This window comes from Pagrus pagrus (assembly GCF_965226575.1).
Source record: "Pagrus pagrus genome assembly, chromosome: 19".
In the NCBI taxonomy this organism is placed as follows: Eukaryota; Metazoa; Chordata; class Actinopteri; order Spariformes; family Sparidae; genus Pagrus; species Pagrus pagrus.
The window spans coordinates 7,675,776-7,696,584 of record NC_140203.1 but is presented as its reverse complement, the minus strand read 5'-3'; the positions used below and the strand labels follow the sequence as shown (position 1 = coordinate 7,696,584).

The following is a 20,809-nucleotide window of genomic DNA, read 5'->3' as shown; positions in this document are numbered from 1 at the left end:
ATCTTTAGCCATCTGTGTACAGAAGATATCAAACCTCTCACACGGCCAAAGTGTTTGTCTTCCGGCAGTGTACACTGTAATAATTCAAACACCACCTGGAAGTTCTCTAAAGATGATGAATATGCTGTCAGGCGAACATTTGTAGCTTTCTAGCTACATTCATACACAAACAAGACCGGTGTAGAAAGAGGTTTTCTTGCTCTTTCACAATATAATCAAATTATAGCAGCGTAAAAACAAACAAAATGAATGGAGAATTAGGTTCATGAATGTCAATTCAATTTCTGATGGGATGCATTTTCATGTCAGGATTAAAAGATTAGCACAGACCTCTCACCACCAACAGGATGGTGGTTTCACCAGAATGAACCCCTCATGTACAGCATAGTGACATAACACTGATAGAAAAAAGAAAATTTGATGAAGAAAAAGGGAATAATTATGTTATAAATTTATTTTTGTGTTAAAATCAACTCACAGGGGGTCTTTTTATCCACTCAAATCCGATGCGTTATCTCAGATTTGATGTGAATCCTGCACGTTTGACCAGAAAATATTTAGCAGAACCATAAAACCATGCTGTCCATAACTGGGTAATTACCACAAGCAATTTACCTTGAAGCTGTCATTCACACAGCTAACGATTTAGGATGTGGATGACTGCCATGTCATGCGTAAGACAAATCGATTTGTGCAATTATCAGGAACGATTAATCATGAAGATGCGATGAAAATGACAAATCAAATCATGCTACAGCTATTTTTTTTTACCTTTGTGGGGACAATAAACCTTTAAAAACTTCCTAAACAGACTAAAATGAGCATTACTTTATGTTTTTAACCACATCCCAGCTGCACATGTAGTCTTTTCCTTCAATTAAGACTGTGATGGGCTGTTGAAGACTGTGAGTTCAGTGTTTAGAGGTGAGAATCTGTCAGTAAAGTGGGTGAGGTGTAGGCACTTAAGACAGCATGAGAACAAAACTGTTCATCAACTTAATTAACATTTAATGAAAGCTGTTGCTGACAAATCTATCTTGCAATAATGCTCCGTGTTGGGTTCAAAGTCCCTAAAGAGTGGTGTTTCCTTACTACACAGGTCTTGTCGATGCTACAACATTGTTTTTCTGAAACCCTATTGAACATTTTTCAAACGAAAAAGATGTAAAGATGATGGTTAATCAAGCTCTGGTAGCCTGGTCTCCAGTGAAAGAAAAGAAGAGAATCAGGGGAAGATATTGGTATTAGATAACCTTTGCACAATATGAGCATCAACCACAGTTTTTTAATCTTTCCCTCCTGTACGATGCCTTTGAGGCATCCTCAAGAGTTTTGCTCTGTGTTGCATCAGAGTTTAGAAAGCAATAGTGCTTCTGCCGGATGTACAGGAGTTCTGGACTCTTTGCGGTATAGATTGTATAAAATTGCCAATTTGTAGCAGTCAGTCGGATGTTAGCTGCGCTGGCATATCCTTCCTCTGGAATTGACTGCTTATGTCTGATAGTGTAGACTGTGATTACAAATTCAAACCAGTTTAAGGGACAACTCAGAGTCTGTGCCAAAGCTATTTTATGCAGGGACAAGTGGAGGCAAGTGAGTATGCTCCCATCAAGCCCACAGCAACATGGATTTACTGTGCCCTGATTGGATGTAACCCATGATTAAACATCTGAGTGGAACGTATTCAGGGACACACTATGATATCAGCACGAGAGGGATCGGTTGATAAGGGCAATATAATTAAATATCTCCCCCAGCCTGAAATGAACATTTCAACAGGAGATGTTTTATAGGTAGGTACTTGATAGGTGAATAAACATAGTTGCCTGATTTGTGAATGTGTAGGCACAAATATGTCTATATATTGGTATCAGCATGGGAATATTTTAATAATTGGTGATCAGATTGGTGATCAATATACTGTAGCACACCATTAGAAAACAAAATCTCCTGATGGCAATATCAAACTTTGGCACTGATTTTGTTTTAAATAGACCTATTAGGCTTTTTGTTTTGCCCTTTTCCTCACTGTTTTAAATACTGCATGTTCTTGTGCATGTAAAAGATCTTGAAAGTTAAAAAGGTCAAAGTCTGCACCAACAGACGCTCCTCTCTCCCACAGAAAACACTGCTCCTTAAACGCCTCGTCAGCAGCCCCGCCTTTGATTCAGTGACTTTGTGACATCACACTACGTCACCGTGTCACACATTTATTTGGCACGTAACAATTAATTAAGTGAAGCTGCTCTGTTGTTGCTAGCAGTGCTGGCTCAGGCGTGTGTGAGCTGGCCAATCAGAGCAGACTGGGTATTCAGGCGGGGGGGGGGGGGTTATCATAAAAAATCTCCTTTAAGCAAGCATCCGAACATACTCTACTCCACTCAATTACTTTATCAAATTGATGATGGGCCTCTCATGAAAACGTGATGCATCATGTCCTACACACAAGTACACAAAATGCAGCTCCAGTCGCACGTAGACTGAAAGAGACTGAGGACACACACACTCATAGTCTCTGTCTTTCTCTCACGAACACGAATGTATTGCACCATTACAAAAGGCCGCTTATGTTACACTGATGAGACAAAACGCCAAGAAACCCAAGAATGAAGGAAAGAAAAAGACAAGTCAGACAGGAGGCTTTAATTATCTTGAATGGTCTAATGCACATTACTGATACAGCAGGCCATTAATCTCCAGTGCTGGCCTTGCAGATGCTGAACCGTGCTGGTGTGTGTGCATGTGTGTGTGTGCTCTGCAGTTGTGGCTGGTCCTTGGTATTTGGATCCTGGGCATTCTGTTACATCCGCCCTCGTGGGCACAACAACGCCTCAGGCAAACTAATGATCACTCTGCAGACTTGGGAGGCAGGGTCCCGTTGTGCAGCAGTAGATTTTCTGTAGGATAGTTTTAGTTTTCTGTCTTACCTCCTTTATTTCACACAGCTGGCAGCCAAGGGCATCTCATTGGGCAGCTGGAGGGTCTACAAAAATGTACTAGTTCCCAAATGTTTTACAGTTTATGCTGCCAGATAAATAGCTTAAATGCACAGTATGTAATTTCTGTCACAATGAAAACAAAAGATGTACTTTGATGACATTGTGAGGATCATGGAAGTTGTTTTTGTCGTCGTTGTAAGACGTGACGCAGAAATATTCATAGACGAGGTAATGTATTATAGATTTATTCTGATTTGGTCACCGACTTCCTTTCTCCTAACTCTCTGACGTATCCTCTGGTGTTTCCCCCGGTTATAGCTACAGGCGACACAACAAAGCTCACGATCATTGAATAAAACAATGTATTTCTCTGATTTTGAACATTGCTGGTGAAATTTTAGATAATGTTTGAATAGGTCTAGTCATCGAAATGTTAGACATACGTATTTCTTGAAATTATTTGTGATGTGTTTGTAGCTGTTTGATAGGAAGTAAAAGCATTTACTGTGTATAGCACCAATAAGACTAGCTGCTATATCATTGCTCTCAGAAATCCCCTATATAGTCATCTCAGAGGCTGACGTGAGGCCTAAAGGTAAAGAAAATTATTATCATAATATATATAAATATATTAATAATTATTCTATAAGTTGAAAGGTGCTAAGCCCATTTATCAAAAGGCTTTTTAATTTTTGCAAAGCAGTGTGCCTTGGTATTTCTGGGGTATTACCTTGCTCTTTTCTGGCTTTGTGCACATGCTTGTATTCAGACTTTGGACACGTCGACTCATCGAACATTGGTGAAACAAATGTTATCAAGATACAATGTTCAAGACACAGGATCAATTTAATTTTACATCCAAGATCGTGCTTCCACATTGTAGCTGAGGTTCCTGTACGCTACAGCAAAACTAAAAATCATAAATGGAAATAAACAATAAAATGAATTAGTGGTTAGATTCCATTTAGGTGTGCCAGAGACAGGGGCTGGTGTAATTAATGACACAAAGAATGGCTCCAATCCATTTAAGTGCTCCAGTAAGACAAATTACAGGATCAGGTCAGGATGCACATTACCAGGAATATGATACCTGAAAAAGCCTATTATGATGTACGATAAAGGTATCCATGCTTGCTCAATGGCACACCTCCGCAGATAATATAATGTTATTAGCTACCTGTGATATTTCTGTGAACAATAACCAAGCTAAAAGCACATAAAGACAATCCACCCTCATCTTCTTTCCTTGAATGTTATACAAAAACGTGTCTGCCATCACTGAATTCACATAATGAAGCCTTACGCACGACTAACCAAGATAGTTCAACCACAACATAACAGCAACAGAAGCAACAACCCCCCCCAAAAATGCAAACCACCCATGTAGTAAATATTTTACTATGCCAGGTGTGACTGTGATCAGCAGAAACACAATGACATCAGACTCAATTATGATTATCAACCATATGAGTATGTTTTTCAGCTTTGGCCCAGCAGGTGCATGAGCGCATTCGCCTGAAATAGAGCTTTTCTCAGTAGTAAGGTTAAAACCCCACACACTGTTATTAAAGGACAGGATATGAGATATTTCCCGTGTGTCATGAGAGTCCATTTCATTACGTGCTGGAGAAGTGCAGCCAGGGGACACGCCGTGCCAATATAGACTGAAAATGTCTCTCCCTGACTGAAAAACATTGGTCGTGAAACATCTCAAAAATGAAAAATAAAACTTAACATTAGAGATGTTTCGCTGAAAAAAAGGAAAATTTCATGTTCCATCATGTGTGGCAACGGCAGCGGGTGTTTGAAATACTGAATAATGAGGTGCATCCTTAAGCGGCGCTATCATCCTTTCTGCTTTCAGTACGCATTTTACAGACTGTTCTGACTCAGCGTGGCTCACAGTATAATACATAGAAGAAGATGTGCCAGTGTTGTGTGCTTGAGTCACTGTAATCCCCACAGCCACATAGGACTTAAGTTATAGACAATGTTTTATGTCTCTATTAAATAGGCTGATTGACTGCTGTAGCACCAAAGGGCTACTGATAAAACACAATGTGCCTGTCTGAATGTCCACCACACACCAGTGTTATTGTTTCCTGACGTGTCCATCTTTGCTTCCTCTCCTCTCCTCCCTCTGTCATGCTTTCAGGCTTACACACATTTTGTGAATGTCACCACAACGTTCTCCATTTACATCTTCATTCTGCCCTCCATCCTCAGCGCTGATCTGCGTTCTCCCTTTTCCTGCCTCTCTTTTGTCCCTCCCTCGCTCCCACCATTCCTGCTCCCAGGCTCCCAGCCTCGCTGCAACCGTCTCCCCTCCCCCTCCCTCCGAGCTCCATTGTGAGTGCTTGGTTCAGCTGCCTCAGCCTCTCCTGCAGTACGCAGCCTTGCCTTGCCTTGCCTTGCCTTTTTACTGTGCAGCCCGAGCCAAACGCAGCACACACAGCCTCCCGTTTGGGCTCAGGGGAGGGGAAGGGAAGCACTTCAAACTGCAGATCCAGCCAGGAAAACAAGGCAGCGGCACTGACTCCTGAGCTCATCTACACAGGCTGTGCGAATCTGAATGTTCGCTGACATCTATCGATTTGTTTCCTCACAGCTGAAATACACTTATCCCCTCTGCCTCTGCCTCGTCTGTCGTCTCACTCGCACCCCTTGATTTCGCTTTAAGTAAACAAGAGGCATGTTAGCAGTGAAACTGCTTACGCTGCAATTTTCTGATAAGCCGCATGGCAGCAACATGTACAGCTTTGGCAGTCATCCGATTTCCAGCTTTTTTCACAGGACCTGAAACACATTCGGCAGAGGAAGAGGGCAGGAGTGGAGGACTCTGTTGAAACCACTCTGCCTTCATCTATAGCACATAAGATGATAAAAATATTTCATCTTACATGATCACAGAGCTGTTCTGATGCCATGGTTACAGTGCATAACACTTTCTAAAATAGACCACTGCTGCAAAGGTATGGCTGTTCTCTCAGTAGATTGTACCACACCTTAGGCTTGATGTATTAACTCATACATGCATCCTAATAACAATCTGGATTATGGTTTTCTTCAGTTTTTTACTGCTGTGGGACAATTGTAGAGAAAATGTGTTGATACAAGGGAGGTTTTCAGCATTTTCTGACCCTCAGCAATGTCTGACCCTCAGTGACTCCTAATTCTCTTTACAGATGTGCTGCGAGGAGATTGGGACCGATTCTAACAGAGCTTAAAGCCCTGCACTCAGCTATCTGCAAAAAGCAAATAAAAGCTGCATATTTGTCAGATCCAATCCAATTATGTAACTGTGCATCTCACTCTGCAGGCACATTTCTCTGTTTGACTGTAGTGGTAAGCAATGCTGCAGCCGGGGGGGGAATCAACTTTCATGCAGCAGGAATTTAATTTTACTTATAAGAATGGGGTGAAAAATAAACAATAATAGCAATAAAAAGGCTGGAGTGTCACTGGATTTGATATGAAAGAGTCAGCTTTCAGTTCAGATATAAACATGGTCGGACAAAGTATTAAAACAGAAATAATAATGAACTTTAATGTCATTCAATTACAAATTGAATGTAATTTAATGTCAGCAGCTACTGATAAAAGCTTTAAAAAGCACATCCTGATTGATCGACATCAAGCAGGTCAAAAAAACACTCAGGTGCATAAAAACATATTGAACTCTTTATGGTGGGTTATGGTGGCACAAAATCAGCTGGTTGAAGCTAGTACAGGGGGCCAGACCGGCAAAACAGCCGGCAATACTTAAAGGACCAGTGTGCAGGATTTAGTGGCATCTAGTGGTAAGACTACAGATGGTAACTAACTGAATACCCCTCCCTGACGCGTGTAGAGCAGTGTTTCAGAGACTTTTTACACCATGTACCACCTCAGAAAATATGAGGCTTTCCAGGTGACACCATTATCACTGAGTCATACCTCGTCACTGTTTTGCACCTATTTCTGCTAATGTTGACATGTTCTGTTAACGCTTAATTAACCACAAGCACGGTTCGCTGTTGTCAACTTCAATGTCCTCCTCCCGCTCCGCGCCTCTCTTCCTGATAATTCCCACGTTTGTCGTATTTTATAACCTTTCATTTTACCTCAGTTTACTATCTTACCACATTTCTGGAATTCCAACAGGTACCACCTGAGGGAGCTCACCATAGTTTGAGAATAGTAGGTGCAGCAGAACCTGAGGTGGCTGCCAACAAAGCAGAAGGTCCTCATTTGAGCCAGTGTTTGGTTTGTCTGGTAGGCTACTGTAGAAACGTGGCAAACTCTGTGGAAGCGAACCCTTCTTCTGTAGATTTAAAAGGCTCGTTCTAAGGTAATGAAAACAACAATTCTTATTTTCAGTTTCAGTTGAATATGGTAACAAAAACATAACTGAGAATATTTTCTTCCATTTTTGCTAATACAGCCCCCTAAATCCGTCACAAAGATGATGCTAGGCGACTTACCTCCTCACCCTAACATTGATCTTTATTCTCTCTTACACAGCTTTCTCTTTTTCCCACACAACTGTTAAATTTAATGAACCTGTGTTCATATTTGTGCTACATCATTGGGTGATGACAGACTACGCCACTGTTCCTCAGTAATCCATCCTCTACTAATGACAACTTTGACCTTCCATATTATCATCCACGGCAGAATGGTCATCATAAGACTGATGAGGGCATTTATGTAATTGATGGTCAGCAAGTTTTGGAAAAAGTCTTGAACTTTTCACACTCAGCCTCCATCAATCGTTATCCCAGCTTTGCTGATCTGGACTGGTATTCAATTATTATTCAATTATTATTTGTGCATGTTTCTAATTCTGCTAATTCCCATGTTTGCTGAGCTGTGTTGTTAATATCCTCCTTGCAGAATGCATCCAAATCCTGACGACTATTCCTTTCCACTTTGCTCAAGTAATTTTTAAAGCAAAAGCACTGGGGCTTAGGGCAATTTGGGTTGCAGCAATATACAGTTTTCAAGGTACGCCATGATATGAAAGTTAACGATGATCATACCGTGCGCATTAGCTTGTACACAACATTAAATTCTACCATGTTATTGTTATTAAAATGTATATTCCAAATCTACATCAAGTTTCATGTCTGTCAGGACATAATACTTTTTAAAGTTATAATAAAGCAGTTGTTCAACCAAGAAACCGTTCTGTTTTCATTCCATTACAGGCCATCGTAACTGATAATAATAATCAGAATTATTGTGTGATACTGTGTTAACATTGAACCTTGATTCTGAGATGGTTTTCGTACTGTGAAAAGCTTGGTTTGCTTAACAATTTTCATTTTCACTGAAAAAAACCCCCACTAAAATCATGATGATGTGACACTCAGAGGTCTGAACAAGAATTGTAGGCCTGGTTATCGCTGCAGCACAACAGTAGGCTACTTCATTATAAAGCTGTTTTATCACACATTTTACTTTTATGAAAAAACTGTAGCTCCGGTGTGGATATTGCACTTGGCCACATTGTGATATTGATTAGTTTCGATTAATTGTGCAGCCCTTAAAAACACCCAAGATATCTGAAGATGTCCGCGCTTTACTTGTGAGGATTAGCAGCTTTTCTTTGTTGCACGCCATTGTAAACTCAATATATTTGGGTTTCTGACTGTTGGTTAGGCAAAATGAGACAAATATTCGATTAATCGGGAGAATAAGCAAATTGATAATACAAATAATCATTCGTTCACTTGGCTGATTAATGACTGCAATCCCACCATTATCTCATCTTAATACACTGCCTTTTTTTTGTTACATAACAAAGGATTAGTATACTGATGCTCCCAAGTCTGCAAAACAACACCGAATTAAAATGCAGGCATCATCTACTGCAAGATAACATTTGCCTGCTGTTGGCCTGTTACCATTGATGACTTTCCATTGGATAAACAAGCTGCCCACCTAAAAATCAATATCAGTGAGCATCATTTTGTGTGGACCTTCAGCGGCTACCACCTCACATAAAACTGATTGTTTTATCAACTAAAGCTACTTCAGCAGAAATATTGACGAGCGATACAAGACACGTGACTCAAGCTGATGATGATGACGAGGAAGAAGAGAGGCAATGTATCTATGCATCTATAAAAAGAGAGAAGTCACTCTTCCTCAGCCGCTGCAGAAACACCCACAAAAAGCTTTGTTTAATTGTTAAGCGTGTTCCCTGCAGCACTTTCACAGGCATGGAAGCCTGCTCCTGAATTATTCAGCACCCAAGGTCACAGCGTTAAAACCTCTCTCGCTGCTGTCTTGAACATGGAGAGTTTGTTGTGACACCTTTAAACCTTCACCTGCCCCCCTCCCCCTCCCAAGGCCAGTAATTAGCCTGTGACCGTGGGCATGATGCGCCAAACGAGTGTGTGGAAGAATGTGAAACCTGAAAAACACAAACACAACAAATCGAGTTGATTCGGCTCAGAAATAAGTGAAGCTCGGCGTTAACACCTAGTGTACTTACACCTGCGTGATTAGCATAACAGACGAGGGAGGCCGGTTTAACTCTCAAATGAAAGATGTTTCCAGTAAACCATGTGCAGAAAAGACAAAGCAGATTTAGATAAATTGCCTTCATCTGTAGCTTGATCTCTTTTAATCCAACGTTAGGGTGGATAACAACCCATTCCCTCTGCATCATGATTGACTTCTTGTTAATGACAAAGCCTCTACAAACACTTGAATAAATATACCTATAATAATCAATCAGCCCTGAGAACACACTGGCTCCCTGCTTTTCCTCGCACTTCCCGATGGAGCCGAGGCTGGTCCCTGTGCATCTCCCTGGTGGTGAAGTAGTGATGGTCTGCATAATGCACAAGGTGCGCAGCTGACTTCTGAGGGGGAGGATGGACAAACTCTGCATGTAGGCCTGTACAGTATGTAGCCTTGTGTTTTGAAGAGCATCATTCAACCATCAGCATCATCCATTTGCACCACTCCTGCACTCCTAATCAAAAATGCATCACAAGTCAAGTCTTTGCCCTAGAATATGTGGATATAGTACATAAAGTACACGCATGATTGAGTGAGACAGATTTTAAAGTGAATAACAGAGATGCAGCCTATTGTGTGTTGTTATCCTCGATGGCCATTTAGCCTCAAACTAATCGCCTATTTAATCTGATATTTAAGCCTATCGCAGGGTGTTTAGGAAGGAGATGGAGCTCGGATGCACAACATTTTTTTTGGTCAGGTCAAGACCGACAGCATTATGAAACCCCCCCGCACAGTGCTGCTACTTGTTATAAAACAACACGGATGTGTTGAGATGGGGTTTGATGCCTGTATCTTTTACTGGTCGCAGTCCCTTTCCCACCGAGGCATCGCTAGTGGACTTCATTAACCTTCCCTTCCGATCAATATTCATCACTCTACCCTCCAGGCAGCTGGGCTCCGAGCATCGCATCCACATTCAGGCAACAAAACCCTACCCACCCACCCCGGGCCCGGCCTTACCATTCCGTGCCAGCTGATGACGATCCCAGTCCGGTGACAGTCCTTTTTCAAAACATCCCGACGGGAAACGCTGCGGCGAGCATAGCTGGAGGTTTCGGTTTTTTAAACGTTCATAAAGATGGCGAAGGATGGAGGCAGGGGGGCTTAAAGGACCCCCCCACTTTTTTTTTTTTTTTTTTTAAATTAAAAAAGAGGCGATGAGGAAAGAAAAAAAGCCGAGGTGGACGGGACCGAGGTCTGCTGATGCTGAATCACTCTCTCACTTCCCTCAGCTCACCACCTTGCAACCATTGTGCTGCAAGATGCTGGCTGTACCATTGTGGACCTACCAGAGCAGAGAGAGAGAGAGGGAGGGATGAGGAAGGGGGTATAGGGAAATATGTTGCCATAGCAACCGAGCAGGAGCACGTCTGACGTCAAAGCCCGGGCGGAGAGAGAGAGAGAGAGAGAGAGAGAGAGAGAGAGAGAGAGAGAGATCACATGGAGGAGGAGGAGGAGGCTGTCTCTGTGGATGGGAGGGGCCTGTGGGAGCATCTCCCTGTGATCCCATCCAGTACCACTGCGATCATGAGGCTCGATGTGAGAATGGAGCAGGGTGTCACTGGTCATGCTGGTCCCCGCTAAAGCTGCGTACGCCTCAGAGCTTCGCCGACCGGCTAAAAAATGAGCTAACAGTGTCAACAGGGCCGTAGCAAGGATGTATGTAGTCCTCAGGCCACCAGGGGAGTTAAGGGGCATGCCCCCCTCCCCCTCCCCAAGAACATTTTGAAGACAGCAGCAGCCTACAAATGTGTGCATTTTAATGTATTTGAGTGCATTTTTTTTAGATTAACAATAATCAGGATATGTCACAAAATAGGGAAATTTGTTTTTTTTGTTTGCTCTTGGGTGTGGTGTAACAGACTGGGATGGGGAAACATTTTTTTTAAATTTTGTGGTTTCATATGCCACAAATCCAATAAAGTTGTAAAAAATTGTTGAAAATATACATTTGCATGATACAGTATGTCTTTAAATGTAATATATACCGACACTTAAAGGGGCTATATATAAGAATTTTTGTTAAAAACATTAAAAAATTCAAATGTATCAACAGAATGTGTAGAATGTGTAGAAATAACAATTTTCATTATTATGTCTATGTATTGTGTTCCAGAGATATCTGCCGAAGCTAACATGCTAACCAGCTAGCACAGGCCCATCCTGCTCCAAAGCTTCTATGCTAGCGGTGTAAACACAAACACTCCCCTGGTCCCGGAGCTCCCAGTTCGAACCACTAGCTGCACGGTTAACTGGTCTAACTAGCTAACAGCAGCTAGTTATGAAATACTTTAAATGTGATTCTTGATCAGTGAATTACAGTAATAAATGGAGAATGGAAATGGAGAGGGAGAGAGATGAAGAGACAAAGACAAATAAACAGAAGAAATGTATACTCAATGGTAGCTACAGGCCCAAGTGTCTGGAAAGTATAGTGAAAGTAAGTATTTGCAGTTAAGCTATATTTTAACTGTTACGAGTCCACCTTTTATATTTTTGCCAACAAATACCTAGAGTGCTCAGAAGATACTGTATGTAATCAAATCCTTTTTGCCATTATCCATCCCATCTGTGGATGTGTCTGGATTACCAGCAGCAGTGGCCCTTAAAGCCTCAGGTCACATCTGCACAGCTGAAATGTTTTTCAAATCTACAATCTCCATTTTAAAGCTGCATAAACTGTTTTTGGGGCCATTCGAAGAAAGAGAGCTTAACAAATATAAGTAAAATCTATACTAGCCTTAGCTTTGTTTTGGTCTCTGCTAAATTCAGAAAAATAACTGTGTGTTTACCTTTATTTTATCTAGTTTTTTGCATTTATTCAAAACTGATACAACATACCACTCCAACACTAGCAACACAAGCGTATTATGTATGACTGTGATAAAGGTAGGCAGCATTGGCAGGACAGTTGCAACCTCATAAACTGCAGGGCACCCAGCAAAGGAGCTTTTAAATGTTTTACCACATACCATTTGGGGGACACATTAACAATACATTGATTAAAGGCGGTGAGAAACAAAATGCAAATGCCAGTAGAGGGAATAACTAAAGAGACATTGACCTTATTGCATATTGTATTCAATTATTCTTTTGTGGTTGGACGAGATTTGCCAATACCATGACAGCGTAACAGACCTAAATGTAGTGAAATAATAGGCCGATCTCATGCTGGATTTTAGATGCTTAAACTCAACAGTCTGATGTAGCTGAGTCACAGTTTAGGCTTTTCAAGCGAGATCTGTCCTTGCAGATGTGCTAGCATTTTGACACATAGCCACCTACATGGTGAATGTTGGAAAAGATTTGTTTTGAAAAGATGTTCAGACGTACAATGAAGCTGTAGCAGGAGAGGTGAACTTTAAATCCATCGCAAAATTATTTCAGTTACCTCCCGCTGCTGTAGAGGTCAACAATGTCATAAGTTTTAATCATCCTCTAATGAAACTGAGGTCGGGGCTTATCTCATGTCCGACAGCCAGGCAACCTTATAGCCTCCTTTATTATGCAATGTTTTTTACAGCTACAAATCCCTAACAGGTTTAGGGACGTGATGTCATCCCAGAATGTTCCCAGACTCAACCACTGACTAAGTGGAAAACTTAGTAGTGACATGTTTTTGGATAAACATCCAATTCCACATTTGTTTTCCTAGACAAACACTGTGACACGACAATCACAGGTACAACTACACAAAACCCTAAACTGCATGTCTAGAAAGCTTGCTACAAAGCTAGAATACTGTTCACGATTGAAGGTTAACAATGATGTAAAATTTGCTTTAGCCAACATAAATTATCATCAAAATGAGAGGGATTGTTTAGATGACTCTTTTATAGCCATTTTTGTTGTTGTTTGTTTGTTTTTGTACAAGATGGCAATCTTCCTGTTGATTCAGCAACATTACCGCCATGTTAATCCTGGATCCCAGCGATGATGGTCCTGGATAAACATAAACAAGGTTATCCAGGGTCAATATGACAGTGATGGTCCTGGAAAAAAATGGTTTTGAATGGAAAAAGGAGGGAAATGTGTTCAAGGCAGATTTGTGTGTGGCTCACAATGGTTAACAAGGATAAGTTTGGTGTTTTTAAAAAAAAAAAAATTTTGGCAAGCTTACTTGTTAGCATAGCCTAGTTAGCAAGCTAACCCCACAGTAACTCGTGTAGCTACAGCTCTAGGTAGGTCCTAGAGTATAATGATAAATACTAACACTTTAAGATCAACTCCAATTGACAGTTCATTCTCCAGTGTGATTTGCTTCTTACATAGTTACTTGAGATTCTATATAATCAAGTCAACTTTCTATATGCTTAGGTTAGGTTAACATTCATTTTTCATAGCTCTCTGACACTTAATTGCCATACGATGCAAGTTTTGAAATCTAGTCTACGCAGACTGAGAAACTCATTTCAAAAGGGTTGAGAAAGGGCTCCGGGAAAATATTTAATGCTCCCCAGCTGGGCGAAACTCACTAGTCAGCAAACCACATGCCTTCAATCTACCAGGTGCCCCACATTTCCAAGAGCGTCAGAGCAGGTCTAGCCACTCTTTCAAGGCATCAGCGCAAATCGCCCTTGGGGCTCAGACCAGCACTGATGAGGAGGTATTAAGGACAGTACTGACAGAAATAGAGGGACGGAGAAATCCCAAATTCAGAACCCCTTGGTTGCACTTTACGAGACATTACTTACTCAGACCCTTTTAGCCCCATCAACCTCCTGATGGGGCCTCTTTGCCTCAGGTACAGAGATTAAAAGCTTTGAGTAAAAAGGAGACACAAGGCTAACAGATCACTCTGGCGGCGGTTTACCAGACACTCAAAAGTTTGCCAGAAAAAACACAGGTTGCTCAAGTGTTCAGGACAGCTCACATACTGAGGAAAAGACGTACAACCACCTGATGACTCAACTTATTCTTCTCTTCCTTGTCATGACCTGGAAGTGAGGAGGACGTTTACGGTGAAAGGTCTTGTCATTACATTCCAATCTCTTTATTAAGGCAAGAACATTCAGTCTGTACGAATGGTGCAATCAAATACCAGTCATACTACCACTATCTACACTGCACAATCTCAAATATGTCCTGCTTGAAGCTATTCATGCACCTATTTCCTGTCAACATCAGACATGATAACTAAAAATAAATGCCTTGTTAGAGTTTTAGTTCCTTAGTTGGTACTAGTTGCAATGATTTGGATGGGAATTAATGGACATCAGATGATGTTAGCTTTATTTATAAGAGCAGAGACGTCACAAAGTGCTTGAAAGAGACAAGTATAAACATGCAGACATTAAACATAATAAACCCAGCTTTAAAAAATCATTATAATTCTGATTTATGTTCAAGGGCTTTTGGCTTGCATACCAAATGGCAATTTATCTATTTACGGAAAAAAATTAAGCACAGTCTCTGGTTAACACCACAGTCTGAAAGTATTGTACAATACATCTCCGCTGGGGACATGTCTCCACCACGTTTTGAAACCACCAACATTTTTTTAAAGCATAATTAGATAAGAAATGTGCTAGAAAAATTGCCTTCACCGAGAAATGTTGACCAATGAATTTCTGACGTGCCATAATTCAATTTTGATCCTGCCGCAATTACACTGACCTCATGCGATCCCCTAATTATGCCTAACATCGAGTAAGGTGCCATGAAAATGTGTTTCATGTCCTCGTGTCACCACCACTTCTCAACACAATGTTACGTCCTTGCCTCTATGTTTGTGAGCTTCTCTGTTGTGCCTTCCTGAGCTGATGCAATAAAAAAAATCATCATAATCTGTTCCATATTGCTTACTAAGATGTCCTTAATGCAATCATAAACACGTTTAGGATGAACACTGGTAAAGGTATAAAACTGAGGTGCTGACATATGATGTTAGATTGGCCTGAATAGTACAGGCTGTTCAGTTGCATTTAGAAATACAACCCAGAAATGATTACATCCTAAATGTTGTATTTTTAGGAGTGTAGAGTGTAAGTTTGCTGAGATTATGCACATTGGCATGAGCTTCTGAAATGCTCAAGCAAATGAATATCAACTGCCTCCATCTAACGAGAAAACTGCTGTTAAGCAATTCATCCAATCTTATCTATCCAGCCCATGGTTGGTGATAGTAATCATGCCTTTTAGCACTGACAGGCACAGCCAAGCAGAGATAACCCCCTCATCACAGCCATCATTTATATAAGTCAGCATGTAATGATGACTATCAGTCACTAGATGGCATAAGACAGAGCATAAAGGGGGCGGCTTTGAAGTGCATAGGAAGGAAGCACTCAACAGTGAATTGCTTCCTGACTGCTTTAGATGACTCTCAAAGAACTTTGATGTTGTGGGAAATGGCGAAAAATGGGCTGAGCTTGATTTTTTTTTTTATTGAGTTTGTAAAATGTCACGCTCACAGGGGACATCATACGGCAAACTAATCCATTTTGAATATAAGTAATGACTTTAAAGGTGCCCTATGTCATTTTGGGAAAGACATTTTAATCAGAAGAGAAAGATCTTCATTGACTGATTGTTTTTATGTCTAAACAAACTAAATAAAAAAACTGTCTTTATTTTCATGCCTGAATAAACTAAATAAACAAACTGTCTTTGTTTTCATGACTTGATAAACTGAATAAGCAAACTGACCTTAAAGGACAACACCAGTTCATACTGTTTTACATTAGTTATATGTGGCGGACCCTGCCACCTTTTCTAGCTTCAAGCAGTGTTCTGGGGACCTTATGTTCCTTCGAGAACAGTCTGTTTATTCAGTTATGGAAAAAATAAATATTTCTTAGTTTGTTTTATTACCTCATTAACATTGTGAATATTAAAATTCTGAGTCCAAAACCACATAGTGCCCCTTTAAGGTCAGTTTGCTTATTCAGTCATGAAAACAAAGAGAGTTTGTTTATTTAGTTTGTTTACAACAACACAATGTCATACTGTTCTACTTTGTTTATATTTGGCGGACCCTGCCACCTCTCTGGCATCAAACCTCTGAGAACAGCTTGTTTATTCAGTTATGGGGGGGGAAAAAATCTGATATTTCTTTGTATCATTACCTCACTAATCTGTAAATATTAAAATTCTGAGTTTGAATATCTTCTCCAAAACTACACAGTGCCCCTTTAATGTAAATACATGCAGTCCCATGTGAAAATGCCTCATCTTCAGAGTAACATTTGGTCTAATTTACACTCAGAGAATAAACTCAGACAGATTTAAGTTCACATGTGTAATAATTTTGAAGTGTATTGCCCATAAAAGCGTTGGAAAACATTGAATAAACCTGGGTCTGGCTGCCTGCAGGACCCAAGCCTTACTGTACATTTTACTCCCAGTTGTGTGTGTTACTATAGAGACGGTTAAATGACAGTCCCCCAGCAGGGAGAGCCAATGGACGGCCACAGCAAGGTGTCTGGTTACTCCCAGTCAGCCCACGCTAGCTGGGCTAAAGGAGGGGTTATTCCGCTTCTCAGCACTAAACGGTGACTTGGCTGCGCTGCTGGAAGGGACCTCAATGCTGTGTTAGTGGCCATGAAACACGACTTTTGAGCAAGAGATTTGTTTTTTTTTGTTTTTTAAGTGTGGCGGCTCGGAAAAGAGTACCTGCAGTAGAGTGGATTTTATAGCTGAACGTGTGGAGGAAACCTGTTGCCTGCCTGCCTGCCTGCCTGCCTGCCTCGCCGCTGACACTACCCGAGATGTTGCTTTGTGGATGGGATGGCCTCTGGTCCCGTTCGTGTGCGCACTCATAGCCTCGTCGGAGTACGAACATTTCCCTCTCAAGTGATTGTGTAGCTCTTCCTCGACTGGTAAGCACATTACATAACTTTTGTTGTGTTGTTTGCTAACTTTTGTGTTGACGGTTGGCAGCCGGGAAAACCGAGCAGTTGAGTGTGTTGTCGCGAGGCTCGAACGCCGATGCTCCTATTATCTAAAAAAGAAAAAGACGTTAACTCGGACGTTAGCTAGCTTGTTTTGCGCTAAATTAGATGATTTTTTAAGCAGGTTTCGACCCAAATGTTTTGCTGTTCGGAACATTAACGTGACAACAATACCGCTCCCACCGCTGCTGTCTGACATGGGGCATCTTTGACCACACCAGTCACTGTATTTTAAGTTTGGGAGGGAGGAGACACCGCTGTAAAAATAACAGGGTGTCTAGCCGAGTTAGCTTTCAAGTTCACCCACCAGCACTATTTATGTGTTTTTTCTTCTTTTTTTTTCTTGAGGAAAATTAATTTTCTCCTGTGTCAGTGCAGGCTGAAGGTTTTATGGGGGTTGTAAGAATGCAATTTGTACCCCCTCCCCCTTCATTACCATAGAAAAGTAGTAAAGCTAACTCAGAGTCAAAGGTCATCATGGAGGTTTTAAAGATGTCATTCATGACGAAGGCTGGGAATTACAGAGTAGCCTAACTCATCATACCCAACAATAGTACCAAGATACTCCACACATTGCAAGACTATCATCATCTGTCAATAACTGTCTAACTGAAGGATACAAAATACCCCCAAAAAGCTGTAGAAGTTCAGAAGTTATTGATTTCACTGCATTGTGGTGTCAGTTTCACCACATTTGACATAAACTGAGATGTATAAAAAAAGTGCACACTGACTGCAACTTATCTATCCACGTGCACCATTGCACTGATATTGCCATGTTGGTGTTGTTCGCAGAACATGTAACTAATGTTACACCCCGACCATCATTGAAACTGACCAATAACGCTTTTTGTAATGTCATAGCTTAACGACTCGGGTGGTGGTGGTGGGGGTAAAGTTATCCTTTGAAACATGTGCGTAACAACGTGAAAGGGTGTATTTAAACCCTAACCATGTTTTCCTAAGCCTAATCAAGTACTTCTGTTACCAAAACCTAACTAAGTATATGTGTTGCCAAACCTAACAAGTGTCTTAGTTCCCTAAACCTAACAAGTATTTTAGTTCACTAAACCTAACCAAGTATTTTAGTTCCCTGAACCTAACCAAGTATTTTAGTTCCCTAAACCTACCCGAGTATTTTTATTGCATAAACCCAACCAAGTATTTTTATTGCATAAACCTTGCCAAGTATATTCATTGCCTGCATATTGCCGCGTTGATATTTTGTCAAACCCCTATTCATGACTGCAAAAAAAACGTGGGGACCCTGTGTGACTGAGCGAGATGAACCATCTGAAGTGGGTATGATGGAGATGGTGTGAGCATCATCATAGGAAAAAATGGGGAAAATAGTCAGTGGGTTGGGTTTGTGTGTGTGTGTGTGTTGGGAAGAGTTGGGGGGGTTGGAGTGAGGTTTTGCAAAACCATGCTCTTCATGTCACGGTACTCATAGAAACCCTGTGATTAACAGAAATGGAGCGGATGAGGTCGAGACCAAAATGAGAAGTAAGGGCCGTTGGTCCAGAGCTGGGCTGATAATCATGGAATAGTCATGGCTCTCTCTTTCTCTTTCTGGCTGGTCCTGAGCTAAAAAACCAAAACACTAGCATCCAGTCAGTGTGGCTTATTGGTTAGAGAAACCAGTCCATTACTGGAAGGTAGCAGGCTTGGTGCTCCAATGCCGGATGTCAACAACCTTGTGCGAAACTTATTGCGAGATAATCTGGGAAAGCATGTTGGCTAATTGACTAAATTTGTAAGTAGGTCATGATTAATGAAAACCAACCATCAGGTTTTCCCTTTTATTTAGTTGAGTCATCGCTTCTGCTCCATTCCCGCTACTGTTTTCTTCACAGGGCACTTTCGTCAGACACTGCTGTGAATGCAACCAGTAACTCTCTACTCATGCACAGTTTCGCAGTTTCGCAGTTAGTAAGAAAAATTTGTAAGCAGTTAGTAAAAGTACTATATCTATTTTGATGATGGATTTATCGCTTCGAGTAATGTTTTTACGAGAAATGAAGTCAAAATTCTCTTGATTTTCCTTAAATGTGAACGTTTTCTTGTTTCTTTACTCCTGTATGACAGTAAACTGAACTGGCTTTTTATGGACCAACTAACTAAACTATTAATCGAGAAAATAATGGTTAGTTGCAGTCTTATACTACATATTCATGAGCATTAAGGGAGAAAGTTCATTAACTTTACATCTTCAGTTTGCATTTTATCAGCTTCATAGCCTACAGTCTGGTTTTGGTTTGCTATTCTCATTCTGAAAACATCAGTCCTTACATCATCAGTCATATTGGTTCAAAAGATATTCTGATCCAGGCCTTCCTAGACACCGTGTGTGTTTTGAATTTGAATCGTGTGCTTGCAGGCTGCATATGATTCTGGGAATAGAGGTTCACTCAGAGTTTGTTGTTGAATTTTCCTGGCATGGATAACTTCAGGAAGATTTTCACCTCAATGTTGGCGCAGAAGACCTCTTCTCGTCGGCTTCTGTTCCAAATGCATTTGCCAGCTGAGACCACAGTTCTGATGTTTGGAGGATATGAACAAATTCCTTCTCATATCTTATGTTACGAGTTATGCTTTTGGAAATAGAAGTGGAATCTGGTGTTTTTATGGGTGATTGCTTCGAAAGTGCAGCTACTCCCATTATTAAAAGATTTAGGATAAGAGAAAAGTTTGATATAAAGATATACATGTTTCTTCTAATTATTTTGTTCCTCGAAAATGTATTGAGATAGGTAATGAAAACGAAACAGGAACTGATATTAATTCTACCTTTTTGGTGTGGGTTACTCAAATGAAGTCCATTTTTTTCAGGGGATTGTTTTCAAATCCATTTCATGGGTTGTAGCTGTGTTGCTGACAGGAAGGTGGGAGGAAAGGAAAGGCTTCACCTAAGTGCAGAGTAAAGAGCACTATCACGTTTCCAGGATTATTTTCTTTAAAATCCTTGTGACTGTGGCCAAGACTTTCAAACACTTAGCAGCAGCAGCAGACTAAGCCTTGTTTAGGTTTTCCTTTCTAGCTATAGTGTGGGAATACCTGGGAACAAACATCCCCACTGTTTGAAAAAGAAAAAGAGAATGAGGCGCTGAAGTGGTGAAGGCTGTCTGCTCTCGCTGTTTTGGGCCGCTGCCTCCTAAGCCCCCTCAATAATGAGCAGGACCATAGTCCAATGTGAGAGGAGCTGGCCTGTGCAGCAGCCTCAGTGCGGATAAAAAACATTCCACTGTAGGTCTCTGTTGAAATAACAAGGGCCGCAAAACAATCAGTCTTCACAGCACCCGCTCTCCCCATTCTCATGGGTAATGAGCAAGATGGGTAGTAACCCACTTCGCCTCAGACTTCACGCCTCCCATTGACTAGAATGGTTAACCTGCATTCCTGCATAAACATTTAGGCCTGTGACATGCTTACTCATTAACTCTCTTCTACAAACTCAGATTC

General features: G+C 41.0%; 2 protein-coding genes across 12 annotated transcripts in view; one reads left to right on the top strand and one right to left on the bottom strand.

Moving 5' to 3' along the window:
• Positions 1-10,778, bottom strand: part of mapk10 (mitogen-activated protein kinase 10) — a 46,245-nt gene extending 35,467 nt beyond the window's left edge. For 5 of the 8 annotated variants that reach the window (XM_084382441.1, XM_084382442.1, XM_084382445.1 and 2 more), the window contains exon 1: positions 10,416-10,777. In XM_084382441.1, coding sequence (XP_084238567.1) covers positions 10,416-10,418 — 3 coding nt within the window. In that variant the 5' untranslated portion in view covers positions 10,419-10,777. Of the gene's footprint in view, positions 1-10,415 lie in introns of all 8 variants that reach the window. The other 3 variants (XM_084382443.1, XM_084382444.1, XM_084382448.1) reach the window with 2 other exon arrangements.
• A 6,065-nt stretch (positions 10,779-16,843) lies between these two features.
• The window catches only part of ptpn13 (protein tyrosine phosphatase non-receptor type 13), a 50,215-nt gene continuing 46,249 nt past the window's right edge, over positions 16,844-20,809 (top strand). For all 4 annotated transcript variants that reach the window (XM_084383641.1, XM_084383642.1, XM_084383640.1 and 1 more), the window contains exon 1: positions 16,844-17,275. The gene's annotated coding sequence lies outside the window, so the exon portion shown is untranslated. The remainder of the gene's footprint in view (positions 17,276-20,809) is intronic.